Source organism: Tursiops truncatus, chromosome 2 (genome assembly GCF_011762595.2).
Source record: "Tursiops truncatus isolate mTurTru1 chromosome 2, mTurTru1.mat.Y, whole genome shotgun sequence".
NCBI lineage: Eukaryota > Metazoa > Chordata > Mammalia > Artiodactyla > Delphinidae > Tursiops > Tursiops truncatus.
The window spans coordinates 37,114,612-37,134,383 of record NC_047035.1 but is presented as its reverse complement, the minus strand read 5'-3'; the positions used below and the strand labels follow the sequence as shown (position 1 = coordinate 37,134,383).

Below are 19,772 nucleotides of genomic sequence, written 5' to 3'. Positions count from 1 at the left end.
CCACGCTTAGCCATACAAGGCTAAGCGTGGTAGTGTCCTACCCCAGGCTACTGTGTACCTACAGTTCAATTAGAACTTTCAAAGACTGAGTTTCTTAAGACTCAAAGAAACAGATGGTGAAATTTTTCCTAGAGTGACAGGTGACTGGAGAAATGTTTGGGGACAAGGTACATCCAAAGAATTATAAAATTGTAGTATTTATAGAGATCTTAAATGTAATAGTTGAACTCCAGTTTGCTGATAGGCCCTCAAATTATAGGCTGCTACTGACTCCACCTTCTCTTCAGGCCAACATTACCTCTTCAAAACAATCCACAACCTTTATGAAAGTTGTGCCTGGGTAGGGATTGAGAGGGTTCCAGAAAATCTGTAAATTTTTTTCCTAGTAATTCTGGAGAAAAATGTATTCTTGCTCACTTAGTCTCCTTAGGGCAGGCCTGACTACCCAAGCACACAGTTTTAGACCTCATCTTATTCATCTTTGTATATCTAGGTACAAATATTTTCAGATGTAAATTTGTTTCAACTTTTGGTCTCTGCAGTATTATTTAGTTCAGAAATATAAGAGGTAGGCAGAGAACCTTCCTTTTATACAGGAAAAAACAAGTTATTATTTCCAGGGTTTTTTTTGTTAAATAATATGCCTCAGGTCACTTTTAATAAACATTGAGCTAGTAAATTACTACTGTTTTCCAGGTACTCTTCTGGGTTTGGGGAATTAATCAGAGAAAATTTGATACATATTAAAGCTCTTGCTTTTTCTAGACTGTATAAAATCTCAGTCCTTGGATTTTAAAAATATTTCGAAACACCCTAGTATTTATAATCTGTCAGATTACACCTGTTGAAAATCAGTAGTAATTTCTATGTAAATAGTAGGATTAGCAAACTTTCAGTTGAATGTTAATAGTCAAGCTTGAAAAATCAATTGTAAAAGTACAAGAAAATTTAGAAAAATTACTGATAATCCTACCCTCTAAAGATAACCATTTTTATGCAATTTTCATATATATGATTATCCTACATATCGGATAAGAATATACAAAAGCCTTGTATCTTATTTTTCCCCTTTATTATACCAAGAACATTTTCCCATATCATTAAAAATCTTGTAAACAATTTTTAGGGCTACATAATAATCCATGACTATAATTCAAAAAATCATTTTCTTATTGTCAGATATTTAAGCCATTTCTCTTTTATCATTGTTATCATAAATAATATACCTGCACGTTCTATTATTTCCTTAGGATAAATCCCACAGAGTAATGCTAAATGAAGGGTATGATCATACTTAAGGTAAAGAAAAAATATTGTCACATTGCCCTCCAGAAAGATTGTACTATTTTACATTCCCACCAGTAGGGTTTACCTGTTTTGCCGCACCATTACTGGCATTGATGAATTTCACTGGATCATAATTTTGCTACCATTTTTAATGGGCTACATGTTTAATGAATTATGAGCCACAATCATCAAATAGAAAAGAACATTTTTAAAAAATCAATACAAATAAGGAAAAATATAAAAACTCCAAGAATGGTCAGTATATGATAATGTTCTAGGATTGTAAAAGTTTATTTCATAGGAAATAAAAATGCAAATACTGTCTTTTTGAGAAAAGCTCAGGATGCTATTTAAAGTATGAAACTTATGAAATATCAATTTATTAGGTGAAAAGTTACAGCAGAAAAAATACATATACCTAATGAAAATACAGATAAAATTGCTACTCTGGTTTCAGAAAGCTGTGTTAAAGATGAATGTGGAACTTCCCTGGTGGCACAGTGGTTAAGAATCCGCCTGCCAATGCAGGAGACACGGGTTCAAGCCCTGGTCCAGGAAGATCCCACATGCCACGGAGCAACTAAGCCCGTGTGTCACAGCTACTGGACACAGACCCTGTGCTCTAGAGCCTGCAAGCCACAACTACTGAGCCCACGTGCCACAACTACTGAAGCCCACGCACCTAGAGCCCGTGCTCCGCAACAAGACAAGCCACTGCAATGAGAAGCCCGTGCACCACAACGAAGACCCGATGCAACCAAAAATAAATAAAATAAATTTAAAAAAAGATGAATGTGGTAGATTGCAAGATTTGTTTGCAATAACTGTGCATACAGGACATAGTTACTATACAAAAGAACCTCTCCCTTCTGAAGCTGTAATTTTAGTGTTTGCGTTAAGAACTGGCATGTCTGCTTTTTTGCAGTCTTGCTTTGCTTGAGGTAAGTGTGTGAGGACTGTCTGAACACAAGAGATCTGAAGAGATTGTGTTTCTCACAATTCTCTTCTGCTTTCAGTTGTAGTTGGGACCCTGTCCCTAAATTACATCATATCATTAGTTCTACAAAGAATTTGTATTGCTCTCCAGCCCACTAATTCCCTCCACTCCCTTTTTTAACTACACAAAAGACAAGAATTTCTAAGAATAAAATCAAGAAATCTGTACTCAAAATTTAAGGCAACTTCAGTAGAAACTTTTTGGTTTGGTCTTTGTTTTCCTAATTAAAAAAAAAAAAGTTTTCCTGGTTCAAATTTTTTCCTTAACTGCTTTCGTGGAAAAAGAGATGTGAATTGTGAAATGAGATTTACAAATTAATACATGTTTTTAAAAATTGGAAATTACATACACAACTGGATAAAAGAAACTTAAATGTCCATTGATTGACTTAATTGGATTCTGTCAATATTACTTTTTGGTCACAGATAACTTTTGTGTCTCTCAGACAAAAACTTTTCTCGAGCACTGTCCCAAACAACTTTGATATTAACTATACATTAGCCTCCTTCAAAGGAGTTTCCCCTTCCCACAGCCTCAGGAAAAATATCACAGCACATAAAGCTTTTAAATGTATCTTGTCCTCCTGAAGAGACTGTTTCTGGTTCGTATCCCTCGCCATGTAGTGACACTAATCTTCCGCACTGAACTTGTAGTTGCCGCCAGCACACGCCGCTCTCATCTTTACCCATGCTACAACCCATGCAAAGAATGGCAAAGGTCAGCACCTGGCTCAGGCATGTCACCTCTTCCAGGAAGCCCTCAGGAACATACTTTACCCTGTCTGGATGTGCCCCCGCCTCTGTGTTCCCTATAGCACTTCTCTCGAATTTTTTTTTTTCTTTTTTTCAGTACGCGGGCCTCTCACTGCTGTGGCCTCTCCCGTTGCGGAGCACAGGCTCCGGACGCGCAGGCTCAGCAGCCATGGCTCACGGGCCAAGCCGCTCCGTGGCATGTGTGATCTTCCCGGACCGGGGAACGAACCCGCGTCCCCTGCATCGGCAGGCGGACTCCCAACCACTTGCGCCACCAGGGAAGCCCCTCGAATTATTTTTATCTATTTATTGGGCTTTCAACCTCATAAAGACAGATTATTTTTGCATTTGTCTTTTACCTCACATCCTGGGACTTCTTAAAGCTAATTGAATGACTGTCTCCAACTTCCCCACATAACGTGAAGGGTTATCGCTGTTTTGTTACTGTCCTCCTTCCAGAGTCCACTTATAGGAGACTGCTTCTACCACCTATCACTTGGTGCCAGACAATACCTCCAGACCTACTCCCATATATTATTTTTTTTTTTTGGAATTTTGCCTTTTTAAAAAAAAAAATTTTATTTATTTATGGCTGTGTTGGCTCTTCGTTTCTGTGCGAGGGCTTTCTCTAGTTGCAGCAAGTGGGGGCCACTCCTCAACGTGGTGCGCGGGCCTCTCACTATCGCGGCCTCTCTTGTTGCAGAGCGCAGGCTCCAGATGCGCAGGCTCAGTAACTGTGGCTCACAGGGCTAGTAGCTCCGCGGCATGTGGGATCCTCCCAGACCAGGGCTCGAACCCGTGTCCCCTGCATTGGCAGGCAGATTCTCAACCATTGCGCCACCAGGGAAGCCCCATATATTACTCTTAAACGTTATAGAATAAGTTGCGCTCCTTTTCATCTACCTTCTCTTAAGAGTTTACGCCTCTAGTGTAACTTCAGCATAGCTAAAGAAAATAAACTCACTCGGTTGAGCTCATTCATAAACGTAACTCAGTCATAAACATGATCGCGCGTGCTTAACCTGGGGTTGAGAGAATCGTGAGAGGTGTTGAGGCTGGGTTATTTTATGGTACTTCAAAGTGTGGGTTTTGACTATAGACTTCCTCGTGAAGAACTCAAAGCGGCGTTTAAAGCACTTGAAACGGAAAATAAAGAAAGCAGTGGAGAGAACAGGGAGGTGATACTAGGAAGCTTAAGTCGCAGGACAAGCTGGGAAAACGGAAAGCGAGGTCGAGAAAGTTTACACTTTGGGGAAGACGAGTTGCAACCTATCTCGTCTCCCACTCTGCAGGCCGCCTCGCGCGCGGCGCGGAAAAACGGTCGGCCTCTCCGGGCGCTCTCCCGGGCTCCTGCTGTCCCCGCCCGCCAGGCAGTTTTTATCCAGCGTTCACACCCACTGAGACGCTGCGAAGCACGCAAAATTAAATTCCAGGAGGCCGACGGCCCAGCCTAGGAACTTCCGCGTCATTTCTCTTTGTCTAACCCCCCTACGCCCGCTCCTCCCAGGGGTCAAGAGCGGCCCTCACGCCCAGGCCAAGCGAAGCCAACGCCCACGCGCCGGCGGAAGAAAAATGCCTGCTCTGGCCCTAGTTCCTACTGGCCACCAACTCAGAATGAATTACCCCGCCCCTACGAGCTAGGTTGGTGGACACACTAGGAACTGGACGGCATTTCAGGCCTTAAGAACTGAACGATAGGCCGAAGTAGCTCCCCTCTCGGCGCTCCCCTTCCGCGCCTCCTCCCGGCGCCACGCCCCAGCACTTCCTTCCCCACCCTACTTGGGAGTCCGCTCTGCTTATTGGCCGCGTGTCCTGCCAATCCAACGGACGTCGACGAATCCCGCCTTAGGAAAGGCGAAGATCGCGAAAACGCGTGGGGCGCGAGCCTAAAGCCCCCTAGCCGCCGGTTGCTAGTGAGCCTCGGAGGCAACTGGCCACCTGGGGCGCGTGGGCGGAGCCTCACTTGCATAACGTCCGCCCGTCGCGTCCTCGCGCGGGCCGTAGTCCCGCCCCTCACCCATCTAGAAGTCTGTTGGGCCGCAGGCGGGTCACTCCGGCCCGGGCAAGCCTGTGGCGGGCGGTCCCGAGAGCGGATTGGCTCTGAAGGCGGCAGGGAGGCGACTATAAGAGTGGGGAGCCGAGCGAGGGGAGAGGGAGACGGTTGTTACGCTCACTGTGCTTGGTGCGAGGAGACCGTTACTTGAGGCCGCGGATTTTCTGCCCTAGGTGTTGTCGTCTAACGTCGCTTGCCTGTCTCAGTCAGAATGTCTGCCCGCGGCCCGGCTATCGGCATCGACCTGGGCACCACCTACTCGTGCGTGGGGGTCTTCCAACATGGCAAGGTGGAGATCATTGCCAACGACCAGGGCAACCGCACCACCCCTAGCTACGTGGCCTTCACCGACAGCGAGCGCCTTATCGGGGACGCCGCCAAGAACCAGGTGGCCATGAACCCCACCAACACCATCTTCGATGCCAAGAGGCTGATCGGTCGGAAGTTCGAGGACGCCACAGTGCAGTCGGACATGAAGCACTGGCCATTCCGGGTGGTGAGCGAGGGAGGGAAGCCCAAAGTGCAGGTTGAGTACAAGGGAGAGATCAAGACCTTCTTCCCGGAGGAGATCTCCTCCATGGTCCTCACTAAGATGAAGGAGATCGCCGAAGCCTACCTGGGGGGCAAGGTGAAGAACGCGGTCATCACCGTCCCGGCCTATTTCAATGACTCGCAGCGCCAGGCCACCAAGGACGCGGGCACCATTACGGGCCTCAACGTGCTGCGCATCATCAACGAGCCCACGGCGGCGGCCATCGCCTACGGCCTGGACAAGAAGGGCTCCGCGGGCGGCGAGAAGAACGTGCTCATCTTCGACCTGGGCGGAGGCACCTTCGACGTGTCCATCCTGACCATCGAGGACGGCATCTTCGAGGTGAAGTCCACGGCTGGCGACACGCACCTGGGCGGTGAGGACTTCGATAACCGCATGGTGAGCCACCTGGCGGAGGAGTTCAAGCGCAAGTACAAGAAGGACATTGCACCCAACAAGCGCGCCGTGCGGCGACTCCGCACCGCCTGCGAGCGAGCCAAGCGCACCCTGAGCTCGTCCACTCAGGCGAGCATCGAGATCGACTCGCTCTACGAAGGCGTGGATTTCTACACGTCCATCACCCGTGCCCGCTTCGAGGAGCTCAACGCCGACCTGTTCCGCGGGACCCTCGAGCCGGTGGAGAAGGCGCTGCGCGACGCCAAGCTGGACAAGGGCCAGATCCAGGAGATCGTGCTGGTGGGCGGCTCCACTCGCATCCCCAAGATCCAGAAGCTGCTGCAGGATTTCTTCAATGGCAAGGAGCTGAACAAGAGCATCAACCCTGACGAGGCGGTGGCCTACGGAGCCGCGGTGCAGGCGGCCATTCTCATCGGGGACAAGTCAGAGAACGTGCAGGACCTGCTGCTACTCGACGTGACCCCGTTGTCGCTGGGCATTGAGACGGCTGGCGGCGTCATGACTCCACTCATCAAAAGGAACACCACGATCCCCACCAAGCAGACGCAGACCTTCACCACCTACTCAGACAACCAGAGCAGCGTGCTGGTGCAGGTGTACGAGGGCGAACGGGCCATGACGAAGGACAATAACCTGCTAGGCAAGTTCGACCTGACCGGGATTCCCCCGGCGCCCCGCGGGGTCCCCCAGATCGAGGTCACCTTCGACATTGACGCCAATGGCATCCTCAACGTCACCGCCGCCGACAAGAGCACCGGTAAAGAAAACAAAATCACCATTACCAACGACAAGGGTCGTCTGAGCAAGGACGACATTGACCGGATGGTGCAGGAGGCGGAGCGGTACAAGTCGGAAGATGAGGCCAATCGCGACCGAGTGGCCGCCAAAAACGCCGTGGAGTCCTATACCTACAACATCAAGCAGACGGTGGAAGACGAGAAACTGAGGGGCAAGATTAGCGAACAGGACAGAAGCAAGGTCCTCGACAAGTGTCAGGAGGTGATCAACTGGCTTGACCGAAACCAGATGGCGGAAAAAGATGAGTATGAACACAAGCAGAAAGAGCTCGAAAGAGTTTGCAACCCCATCATCAGCAAACTTTACCAAGGCGGCCCTGGCGGCGGCGGCAGCGGTGTTTCAGGAGCCTCCGGGGGACCGACCATCGAGGAAGTGGACTAAACTTGGACTCGAGTCAGCGTAAACCTCTTTTCCTTTCTTTTTCCTTTTGTTTTTGTTTTTTCTTTGAAATGTCCTTGTGCCAAGTATGAGATCTATTGTTGGAAGTGTTTAGCCCGGTGTATGCATATGAAAGGAAAGGTGCAACAACTTAGTTTAATTATAAAAGGTTAGTCTTAAAGTTTGGCTTTTAAAAACATTATTTGAGGTTTCTCTTTAATGCATTTTGCATATTTGCTGACTTGAGCGTTTTTGGTTAGCTTAGTTTGTACATGGAGTTTTGAGATGGGAAACCTGAAGTTTGCACACATGTTCTGTGGAAGCTTGGTAACAATAAAATATACAGAAGCTTGAATTGTTTATTTTTATGTACTACTTTAAGAGGAAAGTGAACATTGCAGTAATGTTAAGGACAGGCATACTTTTTATAAACAAATGCATAAGTACAAATTTAAAAGTAAAGCTGAAATTGATCTAAAAATTATTGTGTTGGAGTTTTCAATTTTCCCTTCTTACTGTTTTACCCATGTTAGTCTTTAACTAAGATATTAGTAGAAGATGAAATTTATCTAACTCAGTGTTGCCTAATTTTCTGATGAGGTTCCTGCTTTGAATTACCAGCAACTTAAGGGGAAAAGATCTGGGTAAACGTTTTCCCCCCTTTTAGTACAGAAACCAGACTGGGGTCTGACAGTATACCCAAACTCCTAAGGCTTTGCTTAAGTATTCAAGTGAAAATCCACCTGAATATTCCAACAGAATACAAGGTATGTTCCAGGGTTAAGTACAGAAAGATTCTTTCTCTAAACGAAAGCTGGGGCAGGTGTTGTCTTCTGATAATAGCCCAACATAGTATGAAACAAGTTGCTTTCTGCAATATACAGGTGCCTGAAACAAGATCCAGCAGGCAAACGTTAAAGCCACTTAATACTGACTCCAAATTTAGTCAAATTTGTTAACTTTAATTTTCTAGTAAAACAGCTCAACTTCTGGGCTTATGGCAAATTCAAGAAGAATATGTTTTCAGCAGTTAAATTACTTGCAGGTTAGAGGAAGATAATATAGTTTTTTCTTCTGATTTGAGAATCATAATGCCTTTTCAATACCTGCCTTAAATGACTAGAATATATTTCTTTTTTAAAAGACAAACTGCAAGATAGTCCTGTATTTCGTCAATATACAACTTGTCCATTTTCCAGTATTTCCGATTTGAGATTGTCACAGATAGGAATATTACAACCCTTTGAGATCCACTATCCTGGGCTTAAGCTTTAAAATCCATATCCTTGGTGGGGGGGGGGGGTTCATATTTTAGTGGAATGACACATCTGCTTTGTTCTGATTGATTCTCTTTAAGGAGAATGTGGAAGAAATTCAGTAAAAGCTGATTGGAAAATGCATAGTTAACCTAGTGTTTTCACCATACAGACATTTTAATATCTTCTTCCAAGTGATGTAGATTTGCTTCATGTTGCTCATAACAGTGACTTATAGAAGCTAATTTTTAATTTAGTAGTGGACACTTCCATATCATGCAGAGATTAATTTTTGAAATAATATAAAAACGAGAGAACAAAGCAGCCTAAAAATATTGAGCTTTAGTAATGATCCTCTCACAGAAGAGCTGACTCTTTTTACGTATACTTTTTTCCTTTTTTAGCAGGTCTCATTTGGGTGGGGTGGGGAGATAAAAAGGCAGTTGGAAATTGCTTCAAAATAAACATTTTTAAAAAGGTAGTTGCTCTTTACACTCTGAAAGCTGGACATAACTTGGGTTTTTCAGTGCTCATGCCAGGGTGGAAAGTTTTCAGCAAGGAGGAGTTAAGGGTGTTTCATTGACTGCAGATAGCATCGTATAAATATTTGACAAACTACCTTGGTACTAACAGAATCAGGTGATTAGTAGCCTTAGAGTGACGTTTAACATGAGTTTTTACCAAGATAACACTCATTCTTAACCTTTTATTAGTCCTTTATTGAAAGTGTTTATCCCTTGCTCTAACTTCAAAGTATATAAAGTATAATGGAGTCTTTCTGTAAGTGCAATTTGGTATTAGTATGACTCATTTTAGACCTCAGTTTGGGAGAGATTAGTTTTTAAAGTATCAGAAAAATGACCAATGGTATTCTCTTTGGCCTGGTCTCTGGTAACCTGCTGTAACACTAACATCAATCTATGTAGATACTTCATTTTCCATTATTTTGAAAAGTAATTTGTAAAAGTCCTAGCCTTGAGTGTTTTTAATTCTGTCTTCTCAAGTTTATCTAGATCTGAATATTGCTAAGATAAAGCCACTAAAGTAGCCGTTCAGTGTTTCCAGGGGTCAGTTGAAACTGGTAACTCGATAACTCCTGGGAACTCCTTAGCAGATTTTAGATCAGCTGTAGTCAAATGATAATGGAAAAAGTACTTGATCTTAGGATGAGGCTACATTACAGTTTAAGGAATAATTAGCATCCCTTGAACTTGAAAGCAATGTTATGCTAGGGCCTAGTGGTCATGACTAAAGCTAATGCAATACATATAGAATGCTAAGGGATTGAAAAAGTACATTTATCAGAATGGGGACTTAATTTTTTCTTATCTGAATGTCTGATTAACAAAATGGCTGTTTTGAGGCAATGAATCTATATACCTGTCAAAATAAGACATAGCAGGTTGTTTACAGTATTTCAGATGTATGAAATTTCAAAAGAAGCTTACCCTAAATTTTTTATCATATTAATTTGATATGTGTAATGGAAATTCATGCACATGACTTGTGTATTAGGAGATATTAGTGCTCTTTACATCTTTAAATTTAGCATGCATAATAGGATATTTAATGTATCACCTATTCAATATGTCAAGGAGAGCTAAGAATTTCTTTATCCTATGTACAATTTTAAACATGAATATAACCTGGCTATCTAGATGAAATCAAAAGATTTCTTTTTATGAAGCTCAAATACTGGGCCCATGATAAGGTATTCATCTACTTTAAGTTGAATGTAGTTTATAAAAGTTGTATTGTGGGGTATATTTCCCTTGCTTTTGAACACTGGAATTGAAATTTTAAAGAATCTCAGATCCATATGTCACAAGACAATTGCTAAGGGAATACATATATTTAGGTTAAGGAACAACAGGAATATTCAATTGCTTCTGTATAATGTGTAAGTAGGTATGAGAAAACTGTTGTGAAGAACTATCCTTAAGCATTAAAATTAGATACAGAATTTAAATCCTTGAAGAAAAATTATGGATCTTTAAAGAAAGATACACGTTTTTACTCTTGATATAGCTCTTGGGATGGAAACATTTTAGGGTATACGTATTTCTAAAATTTAATAGAGTAATACTTAATGTTGAAATGTCTTTCCCTTAGAACAAATGAAGTCATAGACTCTTTTCCTCCACCCCTTTAAGTATAGATAGGGATGTTTGTGAATTGAAGACTGGGGAAATAAGCAATCAAAAATGGAGTTGCTAATTCAAATACTGGCATTGCTGTTTTCTTACATGTTCGTTTTAAAAGTAGAATTATAACACTTTGAAAATATGTCCATTATGACTTTTTCATAGTATAAGCATGCATTATATCCAGTTAATATCTTGGGCCTAAAATTTGAGACCAGCAACTTAGTTCTATGTCATATGCTCTGAGTTCTTTGACCTTGAGGAATTTATCTTAACTAGGCAAAAAAAAAAAAAAAAAAAAACCAACTTTCCCTCACAGGACACTTGAAATTATTAAATATTTAGATGGCACCTTTATCCCTACTTTATAGCATCATGAATTGTTTGGTTTTTTTTTTTTAAAGAAAATTATATTTCCATTTTAGGTTGTGAGTTTCTCATGCCATTTAACAAAAAACCTAACTGGTGAAAAATCTAAACTAAGAAATGAGTGGGTCACTTTTAAAATAAATAATGATTTAAAGCCATAAAAACAATTTTTTTATTCCCTCTTTTGTTAGGGCCTAGTGATACAGAAATATAAGATGGTTCCTTAAGAGTTATCGAGGCTTTCCTTTAAATATTATGTCCCTCTACCACATGTGACGTAACTTGTCATGTAACTTCTTTGTAGGTCATTGTTCTGAGTTCTCAACGCTTTTATTTTTACCTTAGTTTTGTATTTTAGATAGCCTAAAGTTAAACATGGTAAGGTATAAAAGATCTTTGGTTTTCTATTAGCATTTCTTCACTCACTGAGATAACTGAAGAAGTTGCCTGGAAGTGTGGGGAATGGGTACCATCCAGAGTCCTTGGTCTCTCTCAGTCCTTTTTGGAGCTTCAACTTATCATTTCTCCTCTTCCCACCCAAAGTTAAATACCTTGCTTGGAGAAAAGCTTTTGGTGATTGGGATATTTTGCTAAATTCTTTTTAAGTGAGTCATCTTGTAATAAGCCAGCCTCTAAGGCTACAGCCTGAAAGCAGCACTGCCAGCGTACAGGTGGGTTTCCTTATATCTGAGCCAACCAGAACAGCTACCAGCAGTGGACTCAAGTGAGTGGAACATGAATCTAGGTGATTACAGTTTTATACCACTGTGACCAGTGATTGTGTGTTACCAAGTAGTGAGACTGGGAGGATGGAGGGAAGGGGAAGCAGTGGGATATCTATTGCTATGTTTTTAAAGTTTATGTGAGTATACAATCACTATTTACTAACCATCTCTTTAACGCTAATTAAGCTGTGGGGATAAAACAAAAGCAGAATATATTAGGCATTCCCAGTCATGTAGTGTCATCTAGCATTGCTTACATCAGTGATGGAAGGAAAACAATACCAAACAATCTGCATATCAACTCAGTTGCAAGAAGAAATTACAAGACACATGATTTGAAAAGTGTAAATACAGAAATATCAGTTGAAAACCCGTTGATACAAAGCAAGTTTCTCTGCTTTGAGAGACACTAATTTTGAGTACTTACTCAGGGTGATGCGTTACACACATTACTCCTTAAAGAGCCTCGTAAACCCCTCATCTGGATATCTTCAAATGGGTTCCACATCTAGCTATGCAGCAGAACCCAGTTTTGAAAACCTTATTTCCTCCCTTGCTCCCCTCCTGCCACGCCCCGCCCTAAATTAACCTAGTCCCAACCTGTATGTTTTCTATTTTATTTTATTTGTTTTTATTTTTCTAACCTGGATTTGAACTTCATTTAGTGCTATTAAACTTTGGAACAAAGGGGAAGCTTCCCTAAGGAACTGAAGACCTTTTGGCTAAGATCAAGTGTAGTATCTGTTCTTATTAGTTTAATATCTGATACATCTTCTATCTGAGGATAACATACTAAGTGGATTTTTGGAGCAGGGAGTTGGAATAGGAGCTTGCTCTGTCCACTCCAAAAAAAAAAGTTATTCTAATTAAAAACAAAAAAACAGTGACGCAGTTGACTTCTCGGTGGGAAGGCACGAAGAACGGACTTCTAAAGAAGGAACCCCGGTGCGGCTTTGCTGTGAGACGCTAGGGAGCCACAGCAGGCAAAGGTGTCAGCATGGGCAGCAGTGACGCCCACCCGCCACCGCCGCGGAGGAAGCAGGGTCCCGCCCCCGCCCAACGTCGGCGGGGTTTCTCAGCGCTCACGGGCGGTTAGTTGCCTCCGCGACGGTCGGTCTAAAGCGGCCAGCGGAAGGCCACGTATCGTGTGCCCGAGTTTTATTCGAGGAGGCGGCGGTTGGACTCGCAGGCCGACTAGCCGGATGTAAGTGCACCTGGGCCGCCCCCAGCCTGCGGCGGGTGGAAAGCCGACCCCCTCCCGCCCGCGGCGCCCGACGGGGGCTCGGTGGCGGTGCAGCGACGCCCTCCATTCCCTCGGCCAAGGCCCTGCTCTCCGCCCTCCCCAGGCAGGGGCGCCGCCTTAGCCTGGGGCGAACCTCACTCGAGGAGACCTGGGCTTAGTTGTCTACAAAAACCAGACGATGGAGGTGCGTTCGGCAAACGGTCAGAATTGAATTCCGGCTCCCCCCACAGATATCTAGGTATAGGAAAGTTCCACCGCACCACCTCTAATTGGTTGGCTGAAAAATAAATAGCCGGCCTGCGGAGGAAGCGGTCCTGCCCTGGGTGGGATCCCCAGAGGAGAGGCTGGAGGCTGGTCGCTACCATGGCTTGGAAAGGATAACCTGGTACTTCGCCCACTTCCTCCGAAGGGTGGGGTCAGAATTAGAGTTGCTGTCTAACTCCTCTGAAAGATTGGGGCTGCCTTGGGCACCAGTTTATTGTGGTCTGAGTCCCAGTTAATCAGTAAATTACTATGGTGAGATGACACAGGCTCCTAGCCTTCCTCTCTTCTTTCCCTTCCTTCCTTTCTCCCCTACTTTCCTCCCTTCCTTCCTTTCTAGTGAAATTACACCCAAAAACAATCAAAAAAGATAAAATCCTGGCTTCAAGTTAAAAAAAAAAAACAGTTTAAGACTCTACACCTTTATTGAATAGAGTTAAATAGCAACTAGTGAGAATTATTGTTAAAAGTTCATTGTGACATGTGGATTGTAAACTGAACCTTTATCTTTGCTGCAATCATTTCATTTTACAGCAGTTGGGATTACGATTAGGGATGTGGTACTGGAAAGATGAAACCAGAACTCTTGAATTCAGAAGGTAAATTTTAACAAAACTTTATTATAGCTTTTACGAAAATTACGTGTGTTTGGGATAAAAAAATTCAAGCAGCACAGAAGAGTATAAAGAATAAAATAAATATCTGCTGCAATCGCAGCATCTAGAGATAACCATTTTGGCAGCCTTCCTGATATCTCCTTCTTATGACATTTATCAGCTGCTCCTCTGTATCAGACACCGTGCTAATCAGTTTACCAACCCTTTGAAACAGCTGCGTGTTAATCCACTTTTACAGATGAAGAAACTGATGTCAAAGGGTTAAGAAGTTAGAAGGAAACTAAGTGACTTGGCCAAATCACACAGCTCAGAGGTGATTAAGATGTTTTAAATCTAGGTCTACTTGGTTAACAGTCCATATTCTTAACTACTTTATAAAATTGCCTTTTTGAGTTATAGAAACAGAGTTTTACATTAATGGGACCATATATTATACCTGCTGCAGTAGACCGTAAATTTTACAAGGTAAAATTATTAGGTTAGAAAAACTAATTTTAATTCTCCATTGAGAAAATACTGACTCTATTAAAAGTGTATCACTAAACTAACAAAACTAGCCACTATCTGCTGTGCACCTGTTATATCGCAGACATTTGCTTATTTTTCTGAGTCTTAAAACAGCCATGGAAAGTGAGCACTAATATCTCCATTTCATAGATGAAGAAACAAGGCTCAGGGAGATTAAGCCACTGAACCAAAGTCATCCAGCCAGTAAGTAGCAGAACTGACATTTTGAACATTTTGAACCAAGATTTATCCAAGTCCTTTCCACTTTATACACTGTCTCCCTCTGATAGACCGCAAGACCTCAATGGCCGGAACTGTCTTAGTCATCTTCATGTCCCTGGAGCCATCTGCAGAACTTCACAGAGTAGGCACTCACCAAATGTTTATTGAACAAGTACAATCAACCAAATAGATTCAAGCAGAGGAAGACTAGAGGCACAGGGCCAATTAGAAGGCTAATTGTAGGAGGCTTATAAATAGTTATCCAGGTAAGAAACAGAGTCAGAGAGAAAAGGGTGCAGGACTAAGAAATATGCAAGAGATGAAATTGGCAGGATGTTTGGATAGAATTGATTGATACCATATAGTGCCTGAAAGTGAAGGGAGAGGGAGAAGTAGGTGCTTAGGTTGGCTCCCAGGTGTCTGGCTTGGGTGATTTGTTGGCTGAGATTGCCCTTCCCCCATATACAGAATAAAAGAGGCAAAACTGGTGATGTGTTTGAGGTTGATATGACGTGGACACATCTGTTAGGCTGTTGGTCAAATGGGGCTGAAGGTCAGAAAAGGAGTTGGCTGTGCAGATGTAATTTATAGTTACATTATAAATATAATTAAATATTTAATAGCACTTAAACATGAATAATTTAAAGGCTAACCATTATATTAAAGTCAAAATCAAAAGTTTACATTTCATGGAATATTTATTTCAGTGTTTGAGTAATCTGTCATTTCCACAGCAGTGAGTTCAATTTTTCTTCTCAGATATGTCACAGAAGATTCAGTCGAGTAACTCCTGAAACATCATACTTAGTGAATGTGAGAGTGACAAAGACAGCAAGATAGCTCTGAGATTAGACAGACAGGATAATCACAGGAGTCAAAATATACACGGTAAAGTGTGGGTGCAAATTTTCAGTGCAAATATTTTCTTTTCTCAGTCTTCATATATATATAAAGGCCATCTCAATCCTCTCTTCTTATGATAAAAATTGCACCATACTTTTTACGTACTGATCTTTATAAATGAAGTTATTTTGTAGTATTTTTCAAACTAATTTTTCAGTGCTAATCTAATAATAACCCACCCCAAGTGGCACTTTTTCCTGTATGATCCTACTAACGAATTTACAGATATCAGTTTCACACTGACTTTATTATTCATAAAACATTCATAAACTAAAGTTTCTTTTGGTTCGTTACCAAATTATTCTTTAAAATGGCTTGATTGATTTCCCATGTATATTCCCCACTTGATTTTGGAGAATATACATGGGATGGTATGATTTAAAAGGTAGATTGTGTGACATAATGTTGAATGAAAAAGGCCAGACACAAAAATGTAAATATTGTATGATTTTATTTATATAAAAGTTTACAGTAACAGACAAAAGAAAAGAACTGTATTGATAGAGGTCAGAATAGTGGTTACTTTTTGCGGGTTGTCAACTGGCAGGGGAAAGTACAAGAGAACCTTCTGAGGTGCTGGAAATGGTCTATATATTGATTTGGGTGGTGGTTACATGGGTATATACATAGTAGAAAATTCATCAGGGGGAGGGGGAAGGGTGAGCTGTGACAAAGTGAGAGAGTGGCATGGACATATACACACTACCAAACGTAAAATAGATAGCTAGTGGGAAGCAGCCGCATAGCACAGGGAGATCAGCTCTTTGCTTTGTGACCACCTAGAGGGGTGGGGTAGGGAGGGTGGGAGGGAGGGAGATGCAAGAGATATGGGAACATGTATATGTATAACTGATCCACTTTGTTATAAAGCAGAAACTAACACACCATTGTAAAGCAATTATACTCCAATAAAGATGTTAAAAAAAAAAATTCATCAAGCTGTCCACTTAAGATTTACGTGCTTTACTGCATAAATGGAAGCTATACCTCAATTTAAACAGTGTAAAAATAAAACCCCCCAAACACCAGACCGTATCAAGTACACAAATTGGGTGTAGTTAAAGATGGGGAAAGGACTACCATGAAGAATAGATGGGGGCAAACTTTTCATAGTGGAGCTGCTTTGTGTTTAAGCAACTGTGTGGCAAACCCGAGTATTAGGATTACCTTGGGAGTCCAGCTGCTAGGGGTGATGCTAAGGAAAAGAAAAGCAGACTTTTGTATGTTTTAGGCCAAAGTTAATGTTTGGCTTTGTTGGAAATGTAGATACTGATTCCCTTTTAAAGTCTAAGCATGTCCCATCACACATTAAAATGTAGGTCTGAAGTCAGAGAGGACTCATGAGCTGGAACATGCTCTTTTTTTTCAGAGACAATGCTGCGGACACTATGTCACCCCAATTCGTGGTGATGAGACAGGGCTGAGGCAGAGAAGGTGGAGAGGAGACAGTGGTAAGAATGGAAGCTGCAGAGGCAGAGGCTTGTTCAGTCACTGTTCTCACACCAGTTCTGTTCGGTGTCACTCCACAAACCTTTACGAGCATGTGTCATGGCATTGCATCTGTGCTCTAGAAAGCCCTCTCCCATAGTAACGTGGAGGGGCAAGATTAGAACTCGGGAGACAAGACAATTATGCATTACTCTAAGGGGGAGATGGAGACTTGCAGGAGAACAGAGTCAAAGAGTCATGCTAGAGGCAACTCAGATAAATCCGGCCTTGTGTGCCGGGGGAAGTAGCTGGTAAGATTGGCTGTGAGACAAAGGGAGGAAGGAGGCAAGAACGTCTGGGTCACTGAGTGGGTGACAGCATTGTCTATTGAGACAAGGAAGGTGGCAGATCCGGTATGTTTATGGAGGGGTGAAAGGTAACAAGGTTACTTTTTCAGTGTGCAGAATTTGAGATATAGTCGGCCCTTGGTATCTGCAGGGGATTGGTTCTAAGACACCCCCGCCCCCTGCGGGTCCCAAAATGTGCAGATGCTCAAGTCCCTTATATAAAATGACATAGTACAGTCGGCCCTCTGTATCTGCGCGTTCCACAGGCTGACTGGACCTGCCTGTGAGATGTCCAGGTCAAGAATTCAGTAAGCAGAGGTTTGGTTTTCCTGAGAGGGACCGGTGCAGAATTACAGTGGAAAGTGAACTGACTGAGGCCAGAAGCCTAGGAAATACCTACTTCTAAAAATTATGAAATAAGTTTTAAAATATCATATTATTTTTAAAAACCAGAAAATACCATTAAGCAAAAACAACCAAAAAAACTTTACAATCCCACATAAAGAGTATGACTGTTAACGTGGTAACAGTTATTGTATAGCTTTCCAAATCTTCTTTTATGTATGTATACACACACATACATTTTTAACTTACTCTCCATTTCCGTATCTTTTTTCCTCATTACAAAGTTGCACATACTTGTTGAAAAACAAGTATATAAATGTACAAAGTAGAAAGTGGGGAGTTCTGCCACAGTTCTGCCCCCAAAGACCACTGGTGCACCAGTGTTAAGGCTTACCACCTTATTTTTATTTTTTTGTGTTCAACATACTGATTATATTTATTTTACATTCTGTGACTGATAATTCCAGTACCTGAAATCATTGTACGTCTGACTTTGTGGCCAGCTTTTTTTTCTCTTATAGTGTTATTTTAAAAATTTTAACTAAATATAAATATTTAAAACTTTTTATATTGGAAGATTTCAAACATAAACAGAAGTAGGGAGAATGGGATAATGAACCCTCACATACCCATAGCATAGCATCAACAGTCACCAAATTAAGGTCAACTTTGTATCATCTATACCCTCATCTTCTCCACCCCTTGATTATTTTGAAGTAAATTCCAGATATCATATCATTTCATCTATAAGTATTTCAGTACATATCTCAAAAAAAATAGGCACTCTATTAAAAAATATAACTAAATTACTATTTACTAGCCTAAAAATACAAAAGGTAATTTCTTAACATTGTCACATATGCAGTTTGTATCCAGATGTCTCCTATTGTTTAATATTTTAAAAGTTTGTTCCAGTCAGGATCCACACAATTTCCATACATTACAGTTGGTTTGATATGTCTCTTAATCGGTGTGCATGTCTTAAGGTTTTGAAAGGTATCTTCACGTGGCCCTCAGAAATAGCAGACAGGCAAAGAAAGAGGAGCTAACTGAAGAGAAAGCATGATTAGAAGGGTCAGGAGGAAAGCCCTGAGACACACAAAGGCCTTCAAAGGCAAAATAAGAAAGGGAATTTGAGTGGGGTGTGGTCAGTAATGTCAGATGCTAAAGAGAGCTCAGGATGGGGCAAAAAGAAGCCTTTGGATTTAGGGGTCGCTGGGGACTTAGGTGAGAAGCCATTTCAGGAAGGCAGTGGAGTAGAAATCAGATTACAGTAGCTAGAGAAGAATCTGAGATAAAGAGTACTCTATTTTTGCTAGTTTCTCATCAGTAAGTTTACCAGTGAAAAAGGAAAGCGACAGTAGCCTTTAGGGGATCCAGTGCTAAGGGAAGGGACTTTTGTTGCTTTTGTTATAAAGGTAGGAAAATTTTGAGTTTGTTTGGGTAGAAAGAAGAGATGGAAGAGAAGAGAAGCAAAGTGGGAATGGGATCAAGAGCGCAGATTAGCTTGGAAAAGGTAGAAGCAGAGTTTCCGCTGAGTATGGTGGGAAGGAAGTAATAGAGACAGGAAAGCTTGGGAATTTGAAGGTGCAGGAAGATATATCTATGCCGCTCTCCTTACTGAAAGTAAACCAGACCCTCCCAGGCTACTACTGGGAGGAGAATCTTCTGGTAGCAGTGCTACCGACCCTGACTCATTCCCCCGAGATTGCTGCTCCCTTTCCAGCTCCCTCCTCAGTAACTGCCACCACTGCCACACTGGGCTGGGCCGGGGCTCCGGAAACCTGCATTCACCCAAATGCCCTGACCCAGTACCTAACTGGGGGCATTTCCTGAAGCCAGTGGACAGGAGAGACAGGGAGGGCTTCCCAGGGGAGGCGCTAAGACCTGAGGAGGAGAAGGTGTTGGCAAGGCAAAGGGAGCTCTGGTTGTGGAGTAGGAGAGTGCGTTCTAGGCAGAAGGAACAGCACGTGCAGAGCCCCAGACACATTTGAGACTGCAAGTGGTCAGTACGCTGGGTGTAGAGCTCCAGGCGAGTGTTAAGAGAGGAAGTAGAAGTTTTAAACCAGGGCAAGATCGTGAAAGGTCTTACAGACCGTGCTGACGAATTTAAACTTTATTCAGAGGCCACGTGGGGTCGGGGGTGGGGGGGGGATTGAAAGGTTTTAAATGGGGAAGTAATGGGCCAACC

The 19,772-nt window shown here is 42.5% G+C and overlaps 2 protein-coding genes and 1 pseudogene across 6 annotated transcripts in view; all 3 read left to right on the top strand.

Annotated features, from left to right (window-relative positions):
- Positions 1 to 5,051: 5,051 nt before the first annotated feature.
- HSPA2 (heat shock protein family A (Hsp70) member 2) lies at positions 5,052 to 7,695 on the top strand. The gene has a single exon (XM_019922717.2). The coding sequence runs from the start codon at positions 5,301 to 5,303 to the stop codon at positions 7,215 to 7,217; it is 1,917 nt and encodes a 638-aa protein (XP_019778276.1). The 5' UTR covers positions 5,052 to 5,300; the 3' UTR covers positions 7,218 to 7,695.
- A 4,718-nt stretch (positions 7,696 to 12,413) lies between these two features.
- LOC117311328 (U2 spliceosomal RNA) lies at positions 12,414 to 12,574 on the top strand (annotated as a pseudogene).
- Positions 12,575 to 12,615: 41 nt separating this feature from the next.
- PPP1R36 (protein phosphatase 1 regulatory subunit 36) overlaps positions 12,616 to 19,772 on the top strand; it is a 39,894-nt gene continuing 32,737 nt past the window's right edge. For 3 of the 5 annotated variants that reach the window (XM_073800377.1, XM_073800375.1, XM_073800373.1), the window contains exons 1-2: positions 12,616 to 13,135; positions 13,747 to 13,811. In XM_073800377.1, coding sequence (XP_073656478.1) covers positions 13,130 to 13,135; positions 13,747 to 13,811 — 71 coding nt within the window. In that variant the 5' untranslated portion in view covers positions 12,616 to 13,129. The remainder of the gene's footprint in view (positions 13,136 to 13,746; positions 13,812 to 19,772) is intronic. The other 2 variants (XM_073800376.1, XM_073800374.1) reach the window with 1 other exon arrangement.

Coding starts and splice junctions, on each gene's coding strand:
- HSPA2 (XM_019922717.2), top strand. CDS start 5,301: ATGTCTGCCCGCGGCCCGGCTATCGGCATCGACCTGGGCACCACCTAC.